Source organism: Chlamydotis macqueenii, chromosome 7, assembly GCF_036417535.1.
Source record: "Chlamydotis macqueenii isolate bChlMac1 chromosome 7, bChlMac1.mat, whole genome shotgun sequence".
Taxonomy (NCBI): domain Eukaryota; kingdom Metazoa; phylum Chordata; class Aves; order Otidiformes; family Otididae; genus Chlamydotis; species Chlamydotis macqueenii.
The window spans coordinates 27,363,439-27,386,167 of NC_141562.1; the positions used below are offsets into that span (position 1 = coordinate 27,363,439).

General features: G+C 42.5%; 1 protein-coding gene across 1 annotated transcript in view; it reads left to right on the forward strand.

Annotated features, from left to right (window-relative positions):
- SORCS3 (sortilin related VPS10 domain containing receptor 3) overlaps positions 1-22,729 on the forward strand; it is a 307,485-nt gene that overhangs the window by 125,582 nt on the left and 159,174 nt on the right. Inside the window, exon 3 of the mRNA XM_086751900.1 lies at positions 18,969-19,068. Within this exon, the coding sequence (XP_086608026.1) occupies positions 18,969-19,068 (100 nt within the window). The remainder of the gene's footprint in view (positions 1-18,968; positions 19,069-22,729) is intronic.

Below are 22,729 nucleotides of genomic sequence, written 5' to 3' on the forward strand. Positions count from 1 at the left end.
TGTGTTGGCAGTCTCTACAGAGAGAGGCGAAAGGCTTGCATAGACTGAGAGAAGATGGTCCTGTCTGCGGAAGGCAAAGCTGTGTTGCTGGAGCTGGTTAAGAGAGTCTAGAAACAATAAGAGAACTGTTGGGCTGTTTTGCCAGAACTGTTGGACCCAAAGGCATGACTTGTCCTCTTGAGTTTGTTCAGTCAGACTTAGTCGTGGCTCTTGAGTGTAGTCTGAGTAGAAGGCTTCTCTTGGATGAACAAAGGGTGGAAGGTACAGTATTGTTGCCTGGGCTGCTTTGCTCTTGATCACCTATTTTGGCCCACTGATAGTGCTTTCCTGTGTTACACTGTGTGGAGTAGGCACAGTTGAGAGGGTGGCTCAGATCTGGAAGTGATGGCAGGTGAGTGAGGAATGGGAATGGGCATTGCTGTTGAGGAATTGCACTGGTGGTCTAACTGTGCACTTGGGGCTGCTTTTGGGGAAGCCAGACTTCATTGGAAGTTTCGTTGTATGCTATAGCTTCCTCATAATTATGAGTAAGTCAAAAAGTAGTCAAGGCACAATGTGCAGAAGGTGTCATGACTATTTAGTTACTTAGTTGTCCCATTAGTAACTTCTGTTGGTGGGGAAAGCTGTGCTCTATAAGAGGTGAAATACTAGCGTGCTCTCAGAGGTGGCACCACATTGAGTGCAGAGATGTGGGCTCACTTGGAGTTTCAGGGTGATTCAGACCTAGCTTTTTCTCCACTTGCAGGGTAGGGAACCTTAAGCCAAATGTCTGAAAATCAGTGATGTGAGCATGCTCTCCTGCAGATTTAATGAAAAAACATTTGTCTCAGTTCCTTGTTGATTGGGCCTGATTCTTCCTTCCCTAGGAGGAAGTTTTCATCCTGGGATGCCTACAGTCCCATCTTTGGGACTTGGCAAAAGTTGGATGGGCTTGTGGAGTTACTTCCCACTGAGCTCTGTCTGTCTGTCCTCTGTCTGTCTTTAAAAAAAAAAAAAATTCTCCTTCCATCCTTCTTTGTTCTTTGGGGGCAAAGCTACCTTTCCAAGACAGAAGATGAATTTGAGATGCTCCTAACAGGATTAGGGAGTAGGTTTCTCATGCAAATGTATCTCCACCAAGGGAGAACACACAGTGAATGTAGCTGCTAGCATTAGGAATAATTGTTAACATCCTGGGGAGCTGTGATGGGGGGAGATGAGGATGGGCAAACCAGCATGCTCTGCATGCAATAGTCACACTATCAGCCTTTAGAGCCAGACAGTCTTTCACTTTTATTATAACTGTAGCATCTCTTTAATTTCCTTGCCATAATGCACTTAATCCATAATTATAAAATATGCAACTAGCCCTTGGCTTTGCTGTGTTCTCGTAATGTGAGAGTGATTCTGTGTTTTTATTAATTTAACTTCCTACAAGCTAACAGATTGCCATAAAAGAAAACAGAATTTCTCAAGCAGTACAGCTAATAGCTGTATTTCAGCAAAGGCCCCACGGTACATGTTGAACAATAACTACCACTCCTGTGCACTTGCAGTTTTTAATTGAATTTCTATCCCATGGATATCATGTCAGAGCCATTCATCTGCTCCACTAAGTCTTCTGATATTAAACAAGTTCTTCCAAGTTATTATTGTAGTACAAATACTGCTCGATGGTTGATTTGCATTACATATGCGTGGTCTGATGGAGGTAATGCAGTGCGGAAAAGCTTAGCTTGCACAGGGACAAGCAAAGGAATAATTATTATGGATAAAACTATTGTACTATACCTTTCCACTTCTTTTCTTGTTGGATGATAGGATCTGCTATGCTTGTCCTGTTCAGAGTGAGACACTGACATTGGAAAAATTGTTGTACAGCTGTGTGATGGTCTTGGAACCAGCAATGGCTCACCAAACATTTAGAGTCTGTTCTCCAAAGAAATGGCTCTTGACAACAACCATTTGGAGCACAGCAAAAGTCTTTCTTGTTCCATGGTTTACCATGTTTATCTGCTGTTGATAAACAGAAGTCACAATACTTGTGCAAAGAATACAGGGTAGATTAGTGCTGGGGCAGAGCTGGGAACAGGCCAATCTCCAGTTATGTGCATGGAACAGATCATTCCTTGTTTCTGAGACGGTGCTCTTGCTTAGAGTCTGTGAGTCTTGGAATTGACTGTCCTGACATGAACTTGGAGCAGCTGCCATGTGGTGGAGTCTAAATAGTTCCAGAATAGTAAACTCTGACAGCAGTGAAACTGTGTGTTCGGGTTGAGTGTGTGGAACTGAGGGGTCTATAGTTTAGACTTCGTCACCTTAACTGTGCCCTTTTCTTTCATCTACATAACGTTTTTAAGAGATGAGTCAAAATGTTGTATTTTGTGGAAAGATGTAATTTCAACCTCACTTTCCACCTGCCAAATTCAGAGACTGAATGTCTGTGTTTATGATACTGGAGCGCTGCAGCCTAAGACTGACTCCTCCCTGGGCTGCTCTTACTGAATGGTGTCTCTGGCTGATAACACAGAGTAGGTGAAAGCAGGGTGAGGTTTCCGTCGAGACTGGGGAAAGGGTCTGCACAGCTAGACTGTTCTGGAGGGAAGGTCTGAACTCTGGCTGTCAGGAAGAAAAAGCAGAAGGAATATCTTCATTCCTGGACTGGAAATGAAACACTCTTGCAAAGCTCTTGATGGGAGTTTTCTCAGGGATTTCAACAAGAACTGCAAGTGTGCCACGCTGAATATTAATTACACTGAGATTCTAATGTGCAAAATTAAAAGTGACTTCCAGGCATGCTGCTCCCCTCTCCCCTGTTTTCTGTTGACTGATATACTAATGCTATTGGGGAATTAATAATTAAGTCACCTGGGAATTCATAGTGACCCCAAACATCTGGGCTTTGGAGTTGCTCCCTCCCAGCTGAAGTTTGGTCTGACTGTGTCAGGCCTGCCGCCTTCTCTGTTCAGGCCTGAAGTGCATGCTCGGTTTTACTAGCAGGGTGCAGAGAAGGTCTCAAATTGGCCTGGTCTTGGTTTGATGTTGTGCAAATGCGTAACAGTTGTCAGTGTCTGGCCTTCAGTATGTTAAGAAGAAGCTCTCAGGAAACAGGGGCACTGTTGGTTGTCTGTGGCTTACTGGTGTGAGGGCAGGTCTGCACAGGTAGTGTCAAGGCCCCCAGGCTGCCGATGTTTGAAGAGACGTTGATCTCAATTCTCCAGCCACAGGTTGCGACTAGGAGCCATTCAGTCTCTTTTTAAAAGCATCCTGGAGTATAAATTCTCTTAATGGTGTCTAGATCATGATGCCAAGGTCTTAGCTGCACAGTAACTCTTCAGTAGCGTAGGGACCGAAGGGCGTCCGGGCATGGCTAGTTGGGGAATTACTGGAATCTGTCTGGCACAGGAAGCAGCAGCTGCGTGCGGATATCCTTGGTGCCCAAGGAGCTGCCAGCAAAGGTGGAGGCCTTACTGTAAGGACAGCGTTTGCTGTATTTACATCCTGCCTTCTGGATCCAACGCCATTCTCGGAGGTTCATAGGTCAACTGTAAGTTTAGTACTCCCTGTCTAGATTCAAACTGCTTTTAGTTTCCACTGCCCTATGAGCTATCCAGGCAGCATTTAAAAACATGTAGCAAAATCCCATTTAGAGCCTGTCTAGAATCCACGATCTGAAAAATTCTGCCTCTTTATCTTCCTTGTAAGGTTGCAACTCTGATATTAGCTTGTGACAGCAATTATTGATGGTGTCATTAAGGATGAGATCCCATTCCCAGCAACATATTTAGTATTTTTCCCCATTTTTTTTGCTGCACAGACACTGATAAGTGGTGGCAGAATGAAATTAAAAAAAAAAAAAAGAAGGTGGGAGTTAAAGAAGCCCATATTTATTGTTTACCCTGATCCATGAGGAAAGGAGATTAATTCATGAAAATATTTTGTGTACTAGAGTTATTACAGTGTAATCTTTGCAAAATAATGACTTGTAGCAAAAACTCATCATTATTTATTTTCTCCATTTTCAGCTTCTGTTATTAGTAAAGTATGGACAAAGAAATAACCCCTTCAGATAGCACTCCCAACACACATTTACTGTTGGGTTGAGAAGACAACTGCTGTTTCACCACAGTACTGGGATTGTTACAAACACATTGTTTTAAAGCTTAGCAGCTGTGTAATGGGTGCATATGTACATGATGTAATATCTCTTTCTGTGCCTCCTCTTTCCAATAATCACAGCACTTAAGTCTCAGTATGACTTTTATTGATCCATGATTGTAGCTCATTGAATAGAAGTATTCCCTTACATCTCAGTCAAGCACAAATAAATGTGTGTCCCCAAAATGGAGTCTGGGGAAAGGCATTTTTGGCTGCATGAACTGTGATTAATAGAAGCACATAGCAGAGGGGTTAAAGCAGTATTGGGCAGCAGGGGGAGAGAGGAGGAGAAATGAATTAAGGGAAGCTTTGTTAAAGCTTGGCTAGTTTCTTGTAGTGGAGATGTCACCTGTTCATTTATATTTTCAACTGGATAAATGATGCAGGTCCCCTGTGGTACTTAGTTAAAAGTGGGTGATGGGGCTGCATGGAGTGAATGTTCAGAGGAACACGTTGTACTGTATTGAGGCTTTGGGGTTTGGATGTGGTAAGTAGTTTCTTTTGGACAAATACTAGCTGAGGGTCTAATGTTAAAACATGAGCAATCAGGCAGTGTACTCAAGGCAGTGGTGTGGATCCGGGAGGTTTCCTGTCCCGATGCCCTTCCAGGGACCTTCTGGAGGGACAAAGGTGAGGGAAGAAAGTTCATCTTCTCAGAGTTGTTGGCCACTGATCACTGCCCTTATTGTTTGCACTAAGCTGCAGAGATGCACCACTTTCCTATGTGTTCTTATGCTCAGCGTGTCCACGCACTGCTCACTGATGTCTCAGTCATGACTAAATGCTTTTGCTAGAAATAGTGGCACTTTGTGAACCTTCCTCTTTTGTACTCATATTTCATTTCTCCTCTGTCCTTAGAGTAAAACCTGTAGAGATGTGCACAGACAAGTCTGCAGAACTGTCCCTGCACTGAGTGGTTGCTCAGATCCTTGTTGAGGGCAGGAGGCTTGTTTTCAGAGGGTTACTGTTCAGCCTGCAGGAAGAGTCATTCCCAGAATATTAAAGCTGATGTTAAAACAAACCATGTGCCTTCTGGTAAGACAGCTAAAAAGGATAAGGAAATGGCCAATGATCAGATGCCACTATTTCCTAATTAATCACAGGCTATTGCAATCTGCCTGCTAAAAGATGGGCAACCCTTCAGGCTGACATTATCTCTAGGGGTCTCAGTGGTGCTCTCCAGGCATGTAGTATCATGCTTCATTTTCTCATTAGCTTTTGAAGCATCAGGTTGACTAGAATGACGGAAAAAAAAAGCCATTTCTCTCCTAGTCTAAATAATATTACTGAAAGAACTTAAGTGCTGCTGTCCAAGGTCTGTGAGTGAACCATGCTGGGTTAGAATACAGTTGAAGATAACGCTGCACAATTTAAGGAGTTTTGCTCTTTTTTTTTTTTTTTTTTTGCGGTACGAATCCATGGACAGTGCTGTCAGAAACATGAGCAACAGTTGGTTCATCGACAGGCAGGTATCCTGAGTGAGACTGGAGCCCAAGTTCAAGTAGAAAGCATGACCAAAGGCCCAAAACATACTGAGTCATAGACTTGAATGCTAGGATAGACAGTTACATTGATGGACTCTGAGCTCTGGCATAGCACAGGGCATAGGACCTCACACAATGAATCCAATTCATCTGTCATGGCTAAGAAAGTGTGGAGCTCAGTTTACAGTTTGAAATGTCTGCATCTGTGTGAACCTTTGTGGGAGCTGCCATACTCCAACCTAGCTGTTTGGAACAGCAGCGAAATATGTCATCATATGTAATGGGCAAAAAGATCACAAACACATAGGTAATCTGTGGCAAAGGAGGAACCTTGCAGGTCTCCCAAGATACCTTCCAATGCCTTTGGTACAACAGAATTCTTTCTTGAGTGAACCTCACACTCTGCATCTTGGGTGTTTGTGTTTGATCCTTTTCATAAGTAGTTAACTTATGATTAAATCCAAAGACATAAAGAAAATCCATGGTGTGTCTAGAAAAAGGACTTTAGTGTCTTGGATCATAAATAACTTTCCCATTCCATTTGTCTTGATAATATGCAAGGTGCTTAGCTCTTCATAAACTCAATTTAGGTAAAAGTCATGACTTTAAAATGAATAAGAACTGTATTTTCAGCACACTACTTAGGAGCAAAGGTATAAGGGATGTTTATCCTTGTATTTCAGGGCCAAGACAAAAATATTCCTCATCTAATACCTGGGGAAAATATCATTCTGCAGTGTAGTACTGCAGCTAATTCTTGGTCTGAAGAAGTTTAAGTTAGCTCTTTTTGACTACTTCCTGAGACAGTGTACCAAGCTAGAGAGATGACTGGTCTCTTCCAGTGCTTCCTTTTTTTTCCCCTGCTTCTCAGTCTAAGATGTCCTCTCTCATGAGTTTGAAGAGGATGTGCATTTCCTTGTGCTCCGTTTACTGGGTCCTTCATTAAAATGACAATCACCAAGCCATCTCCTGAGGGACTTGCTGAAACTGATTGACTTTTCAGGCTGTTCCCACTTTATTGATCTTCTGTCTGAAAAAATTCCAACAGGTTTATTCTCCCAAGACAAAGCGTTTTGTGTTAGATGAGCTTCTGAGTGCTGAGCGCAAAAGATGACAGGAAATGGAGGGTTTTCTGGGGTAAAATTAAGCTTGAACCAGCTGTGGTTTGAAAGATGTTAGGCAGTGAGATCTTAAGGCATGATAGCGTAGGCATGATCCATTGTCTGCTTTCTGAGCTGCCCACAACTCACAAGCAGTTGGTAGGGAAGAGAGCGATCCTCATGTTGAGCATCTGCTGTATGGATCACAATCATTTATTAACCTTGATAATAAACAGCAAGCTTATCTCTTTGGAAAGTCTGTGTAGATGCAAGCTTAGTCCTCAGTGTCTGCATTTTGAAGACATACTAACTAGAATTGAGACTGTTAATCCTTGTGCTCAGGGAATAAGACTTGCGCTCAACCAGTGCTAGTATGAAATACCTACATGCAAAGTAGCACTGGATTTAACTGTATTATGAAAGGCTTAACCAAGCTACTGATCTGACTGTTGCCCAGATGGAGAAACTGGGTGACAGATGACTGATTTTCTTCCATTTATGCATTTATATCCTTGTCTTTGTATTCCTCAACTGGAATTCTCTGCTCTGAGGAACTGTGATAGGGTGTAGTGGCATAACCTGACTGTCTGGATGAGAAAGGAAGAGTCATTTGGGACCGTTCAGAACAACCTTAGCTTACTGCCCAGACACCCAGCTGTATAACCATGGCACCCTGCAAAGCACGTGTTGCAACCTACATAAAGGCATTGTCAACTGTGTAATCCAGCCTGAGAGCTCCTTCTGTCTTGTGGATTATTATGTGTGTGTTACAAGATGCTCAAAAATGTCAGTGTGTGATTCAGAAGGCTGAGAGGGTTTGCAGGCCTTGTCGTGGATATTTCAGTGGTACCTGGAATGAATAAGCCTCAAAGGATTTAGGAATGGGCTGATTTGATTTTATGTTTTGTTTTTATTTATTTATCATATTGAAAGAGAGCTTGTGCTGGAAACTGTTCTGGTGGGAAAATGTCATGGCAAAAGAAACCTCTTCAGAGCAATATTAGCCTGAGACTTATTGTTCTTTTATGGATCCAAATTCTCCTTGCTGCTTAAGAAAACCAAACTTGCACTATTACTTTGTCTTGTCCATGCAGGTTCAAACTTCTGAAGCTTCTTAGAAATGCAGAATTCTCACAAATATAAAATTGTGAATGCTTGCAAAATGCTAGCATCTTCTTGTTAATGTTGCTATTAGTCTGTGTGCTTATAGATCTATAGAAGTATAGAGGGTGCTGACCTTATTGTGTAAATTTGTGTAGATCTACCAGTATTATTAATTCACTTGAAGGTAATAGGGTCACACTGACTTAAACTAATTGGAGATCTGGTGCTGTTTTATTAGTTGTGGAAAAGTAGTATGTAGAGGCTCTCAGCTATGTGAGTTGCGACTGGAGGTACTTAGGTGTTCCTAAGTCTGGAAGAGACTGCTTGCATTGTCAGTCCTCAACCGTCTCAGGTGACTGCATCTCATGAGCCTTTGTTTTTTTTTGAGGGGAATATAAGGGCCAGTCTTTCCCAGGAAGCTAAGTTAACTAAATGGGAAACTGGAGTGCTGAAGAGGCTTGCCTGTGGTTAGGCAGTATTTCTGGGGTATTTATGTTCACGTTGTGTGGGTGTGCTGCTGGGGACAGCAACCCTTGTGGGCCACAAGTGGGTGAGCTGCAGGTAGACTTAAGGCTTGTGGGAGAGAGGTCAGCTGAGGTAGGGGATGGAACGTGTTGCAGGCTGACTGTAAAAGTTGGTTTGGGAATTGTCTGCAATTTTTAATACCTGTGTCTAAGGAGCTGGACTAAACTACCTCTATCACTGCCATTTTTTTTTTTTAACTACATCAGTTTTGTGAAGATTTGCTGATACTTTGAAGAAGTTATCATGCCTTGTGTTACATTAGAGATGACTCAGGTTCATCTAGTGTCCTCACAGTACTGCCCACTCCTCATCTCAAAACAAGCAGACAGGGTCAAAGGCAAGTTTCTGGTAAACCCTGGCCACAGCTGCCATCCCAGGGCGTGTGAGTGGACACTGGTGGTGGTATCAGGGTAGGTTGTATTGCCCAGTGTGTACTTGAAAGAACTTCTTTGTCATCCACATCTAGTACAAATATACAGAGTTTAGTGATGGAGCAGTTCCATAGTCTTCCCTTGACATTTTGTTCAATACACATTTAAGGGGAGTTCCAGTTTAAATGCAGCTAATAGCATGGATGTTAAATTGAACCTCTACAATTCCTTCAGAAAATCTTACATTCAGAACACTTTTCTTTTGCTACAAAATAATGCAAATTAAAATGATTAGCTACTTAAGAGAGTCATTACAGAAGCATTTTTAGCTATTGTAATAAAAGTAGAAAAGGGCCTGGAAAGGACCTTTTTTTTTCTAATTAATATATTAATATCTGATTAATTAATGAGACTTTGTCATCAAAGCTGCCTTTTATCTTTGAGGCTATTAAAGTGTCCTCTAGACCAAATTTCTTGAATATGTCTTGATGATGCCGTCTTTGCTGAGTCAGTCAAGTGCTTGGAATAAAATCGGTATGCTGCGTTATCAGGGATGCATAAAACACCTCTCTGGAAATTAGAATACATCAGAATCAAGAACATGATAAATATGTCAGATCTTTTGGACAGTACAAATGGGAAGTGAGTGATGATGAGGTGTAGTTCCTCAGAGCTCTACAGAAGTAATGCTTTTAGATAAATTTCACAATAGTGAAATGATCCGAGCAGAAAAAGGAGGGGCTTTTGTGAAGCCAGACTGTCTTAGCTCGAGGTCACCTCTGTTTCACAGCAACTGAACTGTGTCTTGGGACCTTCTGACCTTCTCAGGTCAGAAGCAGTAAGATGATGATTCAGATTCTGGTGTCCTTGCTGAGGCTGCTGATGTGGATATTACATGATGCTTTCATGTTTGTGTTTCTGTGAGGTACAGTTTCTACCAGTGGGCATCACCTTTGCCTGGCCACAATAAGGATTGCCAGCAGGTCATCAGCGGTGTAATGCAGCAAGCATGCAGTGAAGGGAAGTGCTTGGCTTTAGAGGAGAAGCCATTTCCCATTGCCTTAGGGCTTTGTTATATTCTTGATTCTGCTGGCAACTGTTGGGAAATCCCTCTCACATTTGTCTGCTTATCTCTGCTCTCTTAGTGTTATAATGCTATAGAGTGGAGTCCTGATGTCGTTTGGCACCTACTTCTAATAGTAATTCTGATACATATCCTCACAGAATAACAACATTTAAAAGATAGAGCACTGGTACATTACAACAAATGACGAACTTTTGATCTCAGCCAGGATAACTGAGGTCCTTCCCTTCATTTATAAGGCCAGCTCAGTGCATGAACTTTTCTAATCCATTTAGTGTGCGATACACCTTGTCTTGTGCTAGTCATCCAACAGTTTCAGGAGTGTGGGTGGGTTGCTCTGGTCTCCCTTTACGTTGAAGGGAGGAAGACACCTTAAGAGAGCAATACTTGCTTGCCTATTTTGGGATGAATAAGTCATCCTCTGATGCTAACAATCTCTGTCTATAGTTAGAGAGAATATGTGGACAGGCTTGGGAGCTAGAGCTAAATACCTAGTTTGTAGGCGGCTAAATTTAAGATGAGATAAACAGCCATGGTATAGAGATGGAGTCTTAGTGCTGGAGGAGTAGAGTTATTTTAGTATCGCAGTAGGAGGCAGCAATCTTTGTTGCTTTTGTGCCTCCTTATTGTGGGCTATTCTGCAGCAGAATATAAAGCAATGCTTAATAACCACTACACCTGCAGCCTGCTTGCTTTGGTCAGGATCTCAAGTTCTCTAAAAGCAGAGCATACTTTGCCATAGGCTTTTATAGTTCAGGCTCTTGCCTGCTGTGAGCTGTTAGGATCCATCAGTTTAGTTTGTGTTTATCTCTACTTCAGAGGACAGATTTTGCCATCCTTTGGCAGAAGCAAAATGGTGAGACATCTTCAGAGCTGCCTTTAGTCAAATCTGTTTCACAGCAGTTGAGGTATACTGCATGTAAAAGTCATTGAACAGGGATTGTCCGCCTCTGGTGCTCAAAATGATTCTTTGGTTTGATCTGGCAACTCCTGCTTCTGCTTTGTCAAGCATCCCTCACTTTCTCTGCCGTTCTTTTCCTGCAAGAAAACCCATTCCCCCCTCCCCACTCTTTGTATCTCAGAAGAGGCTTCTGCCAGTTGAGATGGTTCTACAGATTATTTTAGATCTGCAACTGTTTCTGCCTTTTCACAGAAATGGTGTATCTGAAGATAAGGGAAGGCCCAGGTGCAGGGGAGAGAGGAGGCTGGGAAAGGCCAGCCTGTTTGCTGATAGTGAATGCTGTTTAGGCATCCAATGGTACGTTGTTCTGGATGGTCAGTGATTGCCGAGGATATCCAAAGCACCACTGTGTTCCTGCAGGACAAGTACAACAAGAGTGATGCAAACATATATATGACTTTCAAGTTAGTCCTCACCATCTCTGTAGGCTAAATATACGAAAACTATGTCTCCAGGGACTGTTCCTGCCCATCTGAGTTGTCATCTCTACTAGAGAATGAATGCTGTGAACAGTCTCCCTGCCTTGTGGGATGGTGATCAAATGAAATGCTGATGAGCAATCAGCCACTAGAAATGTGACTGATATTCACATCTCCTGTGCGCTATTGCCCATAAATCCAGAGGTGGAATATTCTGTATCTTTTTGCCCAACCTCTGAGACATCCAAAGGCTCATATTGAATAAACAAGAGAGGATACCTTTCCTGTCAAAAATATAAAAGAAGATAAGAATCTGCAAGGGAAAAAAAAAAAAAAAAAGAGGAAGCCAGTGTTCCTAGATAATTCCTATCACCTTCATTTTGGACTCCGAATCACAATGACTAATGCCTCATGGCAGTTTGTTTTGCCTTGCCAGTCTCCACTATACATTATAAATTGAAATTTATCAACAAAAGTCATCTTCAAGTCTTTCGGATGTGTGGTGATGGGAGTTGTCATTAATCGAAAAAGAGTGGAGGAAGGGTGCCGGTATCATAATAGAAATGGGTGTGGGTATTCTGCTGTTTAGATGCAAACAAAAAGGAAAAAAAAATTCAAAAGAAATAACCAGAACTGTGACCTGCTTGAACTACTTCTTCCCCAGTGGGATCTCTGGTTTTAGGTACTTTTGAAACTTTGTGAAACTGAAAGTCGTCTAGTATTGAGGATGTAAGACCTTGTGTATGATGGCAGAAAGTGGTTTTGTTTAGGTCATTTTTAAATACTCTGAGTTTTTGGATAGTTGTGTTTTACAAGAAAGATCTTCCTGGTAAAGATCGGTCTCTGAGGCATCCATGACAAAAGATGTAATTGGACTAGAAAGAGTAGTCATAGAATGATCAGAGACATTAATAGGTTGTACAGGGAGTGGCTAAATAAACAGGGAGTCTTCAGACTGTAAAAAAATAAAATAAATCTGTGGAGAGTATGAAAACAGGCAGTGAAATCACACATGGCAGCATGGGCCTCTGGTTTCATTCTTGTTAAGTGGTAGTGCTGGGCTCTGAATTATGTTATCAAGCTAAAACAAAAGGGAGCATCTCTTCACTCAGCAGACAGTTGTGATGTTTATTACCATGTGATAATGAAGTTGCCAGAAGTTTCCCTGTGGGCTCTAGACAGATTTATGGAACTAAAAGCCCACTGATGGCTCTTGCACGCAAAGGTATCATCTTCAGTTTAGGAAGTCCATGATATTGCTGTAGGCTGGGAAACTACGCCAGGAAAGCAGTACCATGTGCTTGCTCTGTTTCTGTTCACTTCTGCAGACTTTCACTGTTGTTCTTAGTTTTCTGTAGTGGGATGGGGACAAAGGGAGGCAGTTGTTCTGTTTGCAGTTGTAAAATATTCTGGCTTTATATTTATCTCAGTCACTTTAAAATCATATTTGGGTAAAAAACTCTCAGCACAGCAAATGTGCTCTGCTAAGTGAAAGATTCACAGAGTACAGATACTTGGGTTTCCTTGGTTAGTACGTAGACATAGCTCCACAGGGCTTCTGTGGATACCTTTGTTGTAAAATGTTCACATTCAGACTTATGTCAGCTCCAGAGAGGGAAGGAGTAAGGATTGGGTTTTGTTAGCTCCTTTACAGTCATTTTTTTATGGTGTAAGATAAGTGCTCATGGTGTCCTGGCTTTGGAGTTAGAAGGTCCTTTGGGACCTAGTAAAGCTTTGGAGGTTTTTTTTTTTTGGTCTGTTGAGGCTTTGGTTGGTTGATTGGTTTGTTTGGACTTTTTTTGTTTGTGTTTGGTTTTTATTTTTCTTTTATTTTGTCAGAAAAACTGTCCTTGTGTGTGGCCATATCAGACAGACAACCTTGCACTGGTAAGAGTGGATTTTTCTGGGTGCTGCCTCATTGTAAGTAAAATTTAGGCTCCTGTGTTGAAAGCTGGGAGCTAGACCTGGGCCCCCCTGCTTGCCTTGAGATTGGGAATGAAATAGTCCTGGAGAGACAGAAGGAGAGCCCAGGGAGCTGGGCTAGCAGTGGCGGATAGCACCATGGCCATTGCTGAGGGACCATTGCTGGCCTTGCACCCCTTCTCTGCCTTGGCAGTGGCAGCGGTCACCCTGCCTTTCCAGGGCTCCAGCTGAGTCTGGATTAGCTGCAGGGCCAGCTCTGTGTTTCTGTCCCGGGCATTTGGCTGCCCAAGGCAGGTTCTGGCTCAAAAGCAGCCCTAAGAGAGGAAAGGGTGCTCCTCTCTGTTTCTGAATATGAAAAAGGTTTTGGGAGTGGAGGATGTTCAGCCACTGACAGCCATAGTCACCAAAAGCAAGGAGCTAGTCTAAAGTGTTCAACAAGGAAGAAAAGGAATAATCTCAAAGAGTTCAGAGAGGCAGGGCCAGAGCATGCTGAGTGACTGACACCCTTTTCAGAGGAGCAGACCTCTGCCCTGCCAGTGTAAGTTAGTGGGATCAGTTTCCCACATGGTGCAGTAATTATTGTGTGATTGAACTGGTTCCTGATTTAGTACTCTGTGCTCCAGTAAGAACCTGTTTAGCCATTAGGGTTAATGGGTTAGGGCTGAGCCAGCTTTTGCCTGAGTCCTGAACCACTTATGGTCACTAGGGTAGCTGGCCAAAGGGGTCTAGAGTTGGGGCTACCACAGCGGGTGGTCAAGCTGGACTCTGAAACAGATGGGAATCTCTTCTGAGTGTGTTGTAGCTTCAGAAAGGCCTTTATATCCAGGAGTGTAATTTGATGGGGAGGAAGAGGAAGGGAGATAAAGAAACAAATTGTTTCACAAGCAATGGAAGTTTGGCAGGCTGACTTATGTTGTGCAGTTGGGTTCTTTGTAGTGTGTTAGTATGTGAGTTGTGTTTGAATATTTTCCTGCAGCTGGATATTCAGAGAGATGTGCCTGCTCTCATGCCTCATGGGATTTGGTTTTGTGCTGCAGCTTTTCTCTGAGTGCTAAGAAGTTTACTCTCCTTTTGCTGGCTGCTGATTTTCATGAAACTTGTAGAAACTTTGTTCCTCTAGGGTTTTTGTTTCTCTGTCAAACTGGGAAAAAATTGGCCAATAGGTAAAAACAAGAGGTTGTTTGGGGGATATGGAGAGATAGGCACACTGCAGGCAGACAGTTCTGCAGGCATATGAGAGGAGAAGCAAATGTTAATCTGGGCTGTGTGTGTTCCTCTTGCTCTCTGAAGTGCACAGAGAATCGGGATATTCTCCTGCGCATTTAAGTGGAGATGACCCCCCCCACAGTTCTCGACATGGGACTGCGGGTGTGCGTACCGGGACTCTGATCTGGAGACAAATGCACAAGCTTCAGTGTCTTAGGAAGAAGGATAGAATCTAAAATCAAAACCATACCTGCTCCTTCTCCACACACAGGTGGGGAGAATCACAGGCACAGAGAAGAAACCCCCTGACAGGAGAGTCACTGGCACATGTACACTCCAGGAGGCTGATTTGTCCCTCACAGCCATCCAATGCCACCATTTGCAGCTCTTTTGCTTCTGAGAGACCGATACATAGCCTATCTCCATAGCTGAATAGCTGAGACTGCAAACAAACCAAACTTCCTTTCTCAGCCTGACAGAGCCCTGGGATGGAAACCATCCAGGAGAAAGACCTTCTCTAAAGGCTGTTCAGATGGCATTCTCTGCCTCTCCATACCTCTACTTCATACCCCTGGGATAAGCAAGTCTTATTACAATATTAAAGTCTGCTGACTCAGACCTGTTTGTTTGATTCACGGGGAAGCTCAGGCTCAGACCTTTAGGATCTAGATGGATTTTGTTCTCTCTTGGTGCACTGAGTTATGACCAGATTTGGTAGAGAGAAGCTCCTCTGCCTGGGTGTAATGCTTGAGCCCTGACCTGCCAGACTACATATGGGACAGCACTTGCAGCAATGGTTAAAACATGTCGATACCCATCAGGGGAGGGCGGCAGAATCAGGCAGGTGATTTTCTTTCCCAGTTGTTTATAATAGAATACAATTATGGGAGAATTCACAGTCTCCCAATAAATTACTTTATATACCCTTTTCCGGAGGGAATATGTAGAACTTGGTGCCACGCCTGTTCAGGGAAAGCCCGCATTTATTTGATTATATGAATATGACACTTGTGTTGTTCTAGATCAAACCTTTCTTCATGTCAACTCAACTAGCAAAGAGATTCTTCCTCATGGCTGGTGGGAACTGCTAGTTATAAAAACCAAAAAAGCTGAATTGGAGTAGAGGAAGGTCCATTCAAGACTGGACTACCCCTTGAGTTTTATTGCTTTTCACTGTGCAGCCTTTCATGGGGTATTGCCAGCAGCTTGGTTTGCAGGATGGAAACAGGATAGAGGAGACAGTGAAATGCTGTAAGATCAATGTATGGGACACGTGGGACAAAATGCGTGGATTGAGCTTTTACAGACTTTGTATGTATAGCCAGTCCATTCCACATTGTAACAGTTTCTGTGCTACCAGCAGGGTAAGGAGGTGCAAACATTTATTTATGAAAGCATAGTTAATAACACTTACATGTGTATAGGGTTAGATGCAATCTGCAAATACCAACTTGAGGCTGAAGGCAGTAACAGCTTTCCAAGAGATGAGACTCCAGTGGTGGCTTCAGTGGAGCAGCCCAGAAGAGAACCAGCTAGGCAAAATCAATTGGCCATAAGAGGACCAACTGAAGTTAAAGCAGGCATTTGAGGTGTGACTCATGGAAAGGGTCTCTTGTATCACCAAGTCTTTCGTCATTTTTATGTAACTACAACATTTCTTCCTCTCCACTCCTTTAATAATGTCCTTTGAAGTGGTTCCTATTCTGACCAAGGGAATGGGAGAAAATGTGGGATACAGTCTGCTTGCAGTGTTAGGCAGCTCTAAGGACATGTGGGCTAATTAATTTGCAGTTAGAATTCTATGACTACAAAGATAAGTGTTTAGTAAAGGTTCAAGTTAAGATTAAAAGCTGAGCTAGAACTGTTCTGTTTCACCTGTGGGTCATATGTCTTCAAATGTTCAGGCTTGGGTTGCTAAAATTAGGCAGCCAGCATTTTTTTTGTTGTTGTTTTCTGTTATAAATACTTGCTTTCAAATTAGGCAGTTGGGTCATAGGAGGTTTGAGTATCGAGCTGTACACCAGATGATTATTGAAGCTGAAATCAGTAATTGTAGATGCCTTCTTTTGAAAAAAAAAAAAATGAACCATTACCTGTGCAAGCTTTCAGTTTCTTCATCTCTAGAACAGAGATAATATTTCCCAGTATGGCCCTTGGGACTTTGTTAGTTTGAATGGATTAACACAAGACAAAAGCTTCAGATTCTTTGGATGGGAAAGTGCTGTGGAAATACAGTATATTATTGTGATATCCTTTGAGACGTTTCTATGAAGCCAGTGGTGACTGTCATGATAATAAAGAAAGCCTTAGAGAAGCTAACGAAATAATGATCCTACTTCCTTTCTAGCTATTCTTTGAAAGGGCAAATGCAATGAGTGATAATGGTTTAATGAGAAAGAGTCATTAGGGCATCCAGCCTGCATCTTTAGAAGTGCAAGGCATTTTGGGAGATCTGAAAATGACTCAGAGAACAAAACCAAAGTAGCTCTGTCAGAATATTAAACTGTTATTTGTATTCTCTTTGAATGCTGATTGAAACCAGTGATCTCTTTCCCTTGCTGGTGGCTGGTAACATATGTAGTCACGAATATGGCTTGTTTGGAGCTTCAGTGCTGTTGGAAGGGTGAGATCAAGGAAGTAGCTCAGTGCTTGCCCTCTGTCTGTTACCCTCTGCGTATTGCTTGGTGTTACTTGAGGACTCCTGACCTGTTGAATTTGCATATATGAGAGGCCTCAGGTAGTAGAATTAATTGACCTGAATTATTCAGTTTTGTTAATTGAGCTGCTTCAGTTTCAAGCTTGGCTGGAGGGGGGAGCTGCTAGATTTTTTTTTTGTGATGCTGATACCTAGTGAGGTAAAAGCTTCAGATTCTTTGGATGCGAAAGTGCTATGGAAATGCAGTACATTACTGTAATATCCTTTGGGATGTCTCTGTGAAACCCTGCAAGTATCAATACTGTGCATTAGTACAGAAGAGTATTTAGTGTAAATAGAACTAAGATTAGCTGTATTTTAATATTAAAGAGCGAAACCAGAACACATGATTTTTGGGATTTGAAGCACCCCTGACTACGGAGTGTTCAAAGGAGAAAAGTTGGTCCAACCCATTTAAGGAAAGAACCAGTTTGCAAAACATTTAGGAATTGCACTTGGGAGATGCACAGAAGCAAATGCGTTGGAGCAAAATCAGTGATAAAAGAAGCTTTTGACTTCATGGGTCCTACGACTTGGAATCCTGGAGCCAGCCATTTGGTTTTGTAGCATGGCCTTTACAGTGTTGTTCTAGACTCCACTGGCAGCAAGAAAACCAGTGGTGCTGGGTACAGACTCTGGCATTGCTCAGTTTCTGCAGCCACTTGAGTGGGAGCCTGCAGCTGCTGGGCACAGCACCAGTGCTCACTGTGATGATGCCAGAAGGGTGACGGGCCATTTCTCTGCCAGACGGACAGGCAGCAGAGGAGTAGTCTCAGGCAGAACCTCAAAGCTGCAGATGCTGGAGGCTTGCTGAACTTGGAAAATCAGAAAATTGCTGGAACTAGTTACTAGGAAAGGCACTGAATTTGCTATATGTTCTCTAATAATCTGTTTGGTAAAAAGTGTGATTAGAGAGGAGGCAGGAGCTGGGAATTATCATCTTAATAAAATCATAAGTATGTCCAGGTAGGCTTGTTGTGAGGGTCTTTCCTTGTCCACCTGACAAGAATTGTTTGCTTTGTCCACATAATAGAAGCTATGTAGAGTCAGGAGCCAGGCTCTCCTCACTGTTTGGATGGGGTGGGTGGGCTTTTCATGCAGGTTGTGGGGCCCTTTCTAAAGCAAGCTGGTGCTGATCGCTCTTTGGGTGTGGGATCCTGTACTCGGTAACTGATGATTTGTTCTAGTAGGAAAAATCTTGTTTGTTAGGAAAAGCAGAGTATGAAAACAGAGAAACAAGCAGGGCAGAGTGAGGCTTCAAACATTCCCACAAATGAGGAGGAGGAAGCTACAGAAAACCCTCTGTGACGGAGCAGCCCTTTTCCCAGTCACGAATGGGTAATGCCACCCCCAGATCATCTGCTTCTCCGAGTGGGATTTGCTAGCTTAGGGGCCTGAATCTGTCTCTATAACTCAGAAAAATTAAATGCCTGGCATAAAGTAGGATGGGGGTGACTGAGGACTCAAGATGCCAGTTTAGGTACGTTTTTATCTAGACATGAGTTCAGCTGTTACAATTCTGAGCCACATTTGGATCCCCAACTCCAAGTCAAAAATCAGCCTACTTAAACTGTTGATGGGTTTAATTTGGATTCTTCTGTTGGATTTGTCTGAAAAGGGAATTTGTGCTAAGGGTGCTGCTGAGATCAGAGTCCTCACATGTAGATAGCATTTGCAATCCGACATCTGGCACATGAGAGCAGAGCCTCCGCTGAAGTTCATGTGTGCACCACAACTCCCCAGATGCATAGGATCAGTTTGATGCAGAGACAGGTGCTGCTCCAAAGGACTCAAGTTTTCTTTTTTTTTTCTGCTTGCCACCCTGAATGAAACCCAAAAGTTCCAGTTTTAAGGGTAATAATGCTCAAGCTGTAACTTTGAGCATCTGTTCACACAGTCATTTCCTTCCTCTAAGCCCTATTAACCACATCAACTCTTTTTGTCTCCTCTTTTCTCCAGGTCAACAGACTATGGCACTACCTATGAAAAGCTAAATGACAAAGTAGGCCTGAAGACTGTGCTGAGCTACCTTTATGTCAGTCCCACTAACAAGAGGAAGGTAAGGGAGAGCCATTGAGCTGGTAGCTATAGAAACAAAATTATGACATTCTGTTTATTCTGAGAGGAATTATGATCCGAAAGTGAAGTCTATTGGCAAGTCACGAGAGCCTGAATTTGCCATCTAAGTTGCAATAGTGCAATGTCATGGAATCCAGTAGAATTATGCCTGGTTTTGTGATATGGATCATAGAATGTTTTGGGTTGGAAGGGACCTTAAAGATCATCTTGTTCCAACCACCCTGCCATAGGCAGGGACACCTTCCACTAGGCCAGGTTACTCAAAGCCCCATCCAACCTTGCCTTGATGGAGTCCTTAATCTCCTCCTGAATGCTTTAGAGAAATAGAAGGGTTGCTTTTCTTTGCTTCTAACTGTTACACCTTTAAAGAAGCTGAACTCACACATGCTTCTGGGAGTCTTGCTTACACTGGCTTTGGGTAGTACACTTCTCTCTACCTTCTCCATCTCTTAGTATTAGAAATACTATATATGTATTTCTGCATTTGACTCTTTCCCCCTTTATGCTTTCCCTAGCTAGAAGTTGGAGGTAAAGATGTAAATGACATTTTCATTGGTTATATCGTGTAAGGGGGCTGAAAGCAGAATATGCTTGGGAGAGTGGGTGGGAGACCTAAGATTTGATTTGAATGTGTAGGAGAAGATGAGGTCATAGCTTTCAAACCCCCTGCTCATGCTTCCCACGTGGTGCAATTAGGGCTGCAGCTGGCTCACAGCACAGCTTAGGAGTCACTACTCAGTGCCTTTTTGGTTTAAAATTATTGCCTGTGTTGATTGAAGGGAGGTAGTGGGACAAAGATGCTTTTAGCTACCCACAGAAATCAATGTGGGAGGGCTCCAGCACGTAGCTAATTGCTGGTAGTGGAGTTGAGTTTGGATGGGGTGCAGCCCATTCCTCTTGATCACTTCCAAACTGCCCCTCTCCTGTCTCTGTGGCTAGGTTTCCAAACTAGTATTTTGGGACTTGTACTGTTCTTATTACTACTATTGTGTTTTCCATCACTGGTCAGTCCACAGAGGGTTCAAGATTGATGTTTACTTCAGTGTATGCAACCTTAAGGCAGTCATAGCTCTGATTACTATCAGCAGCAATATATATGTGTTTGGATCTATCCAGGAGAGAAAGAATGCAGTAGACAGGGATCAGCTTATATTTTTTCTTCTGATGCAGAAGCTGAATTCTTGTGAAACTACCTTGGTTTCCTTTTTTTTCTTGAGTAAAATGGAGTGAAATGTTTTGTAATGAGCTCTCCTGTCCTTCACACTCCTTCCATACCCAGTATGGTGGACACTGAAGAGTTAATTTTTCTTCATTCTGTTTCCAAAGCAACTCTGCCCACCCAAAATCAGAGGCAATATGTTCAGTTACAAATCCTACATCACTGGTGTAAGGTCTCCCTCAAAAATTGGAGTACTAGGATATATTATTATCTTTTGGCAATTTCTCAAGCTATCGAGCTTTACAGATTAGCAGTCTTTTCTCTCTTTTTTTTTTTAATTAATAACACTTCAATTTCATCATATAGTGGCATGCAGACCAATCTTTACCTCCTGTTTTCTTATTTCAGAAGAAAATTTAATTTTTTTTTTTGTTGTTCTTGTATCTTAAGGAAATTATTTCTGGATCTATCTGTCTGTCTTCCCTCTTCTCCTCCCTGCTGACAAACCTTTCAAAATGGAGAGACGAGCTGTAAGGAAAACACATATGAAACCTGGCTGCTGTGGGGACAAGTTGCTTTCATTCTTTCTACCTCTTCTAAATATACAGGCACTGCTCCTGTGTGTGGTTAAACGGCTGGTTTTTCTGAACCCAAAGCTGACTCTGACAGTAAAGCAATTCCAAGCATCCATGTAGCATTTGCAGAATGCCAGACGAAGGTGTCACTGAGTTGAACCATCTGGGATTTGTCAAATTCAGTATCAGGCTTCTTGTCCACCCACCCCTTACAGATTCATGAGGTTGTGCACTAGAAAAAAATGCACTTAGGTTGTAATCTTCTCCAAGTCTCTCTGGGTGGATATTGTTACTGCAACCTGCAGAGTAAGCATCATGTTTTTGCTGAGCTCCTGAGGACAACCACCAGTAATGAATCACAAAGCAGTGGGTGAATCAATTGCACCCCAGCAGAGGAAGTACTGATCCCTTGTGTCTCACCTCTAACAGCGTAAGTGCTGGCTAGTTGAACACAATGCAGTGATCTCTTGTGAGCCTCAAAAATAATCTTTGTTTAAGGCAATAAATGGGGAGGGAGATATCAAAAGTAACACCTGCAGAGGGCCTTTGCACACGCAGTGAATGGTGCAGACCCTTTTTCCAGGCAAGATACTTTATTCTGAGGGGTTGGTTCCCAGGTACTGATTGGACCCTGCGTGCCTCACAGCTCCTGTAGATTTTTTTTATGGGTTTGCAGACTGTTGCTAGCCTTGTCTGCTCATTAGTGTGTAGAGGATTAGCAGCTACTTGGAGGAGGGGAAAAGCTTTCCATACATTCATTCCTAATTGATTTACTAGTGAGAAGGATAATTACCTCTCAGCTACCCTGCAGAACTACAGTGGGAATTACCTGTCAGATTTCTTTGAAGACTCAAAATGCCTCTCTTCAACTGTTAAATAGGAATTACGCATTCAGCCAAATACCAGTTATATAAACATCGTTTACCTGGATTGTAGCGTAACCCTGGGCTCAGTTATGAAGCAAGATGATTTAAATTCTGGCTTCTTTTTCTTCTTTTAAAAGAAAAGCTTTTTGTTTCTAATTTATTTTTTTATTTTTTTTTTTTAATGGAAATATTGTAAGTTTTTTGGCAGCTTCTGCTGTATTTCACTGCTGGTGCTACCAGGTCATGGTGGGACACTGATTTATCAGTACTAACATCTCTGGTTACTGCAATGTGGGGAATCGGATGCAGCCAGAGTTGAAATACAGGGGCTGAGCAGCTGTGTGAGGCATGGCTACAACCCATGGTCCGGAAGCCTGTGTAATTCCCCTTCTCTCTTGATCCCAAGAAAGCTACACCTGATGCATACCTTACCCTCCTGAATTATGGTGCGCTGACACTCTTTTCATGCAAAGTGGATTCCTTTCTGGAAGAAAAATTGAGCTTGATGTAGGAATGATTTTGTTAAATTCTGGAACATGTACTATGCCTGGAGGGTCAGGCTTGGTGACCTAATGGCTCTTTAGGCCTTAAAGTATTTAATTCTCTTGGAGTTTTATTCTCCTCCTGATAAAAGTTAATGTCTGAGCATCTGCTATGTAACTGATGGCAAAAGCAAGTCCCCAGTTAGCTTCATGTATCATTGGTCTTCCTCTTTTAAGCTAAAAACTTGTTTCAGTTTGGCTTATATATTTAGTCAATGTTATTGATTTCACATTCTCTTTAGGCTTCATTCTAAGCTGCTCTTGTGTGTGTCTCCCATTCTGAACTGGTGAGCCCCAGCAGGATGTTGGATATTACTCCTGTCTGTGTTTGGTGTCCTGCTGAGTGTGAAAATGTCTTTCCTGACACAGCAGACTGACAAATGCTGGAGCAGCCTTGAAGCAGCTGGTCCCTAAGTCCTGCCCTTTGTTCCTCAGTGAAACACATCAGTCAGTAGTGTTTATCAGTGGGCAAAATCACCGTGGAGAAATCATATCTTTG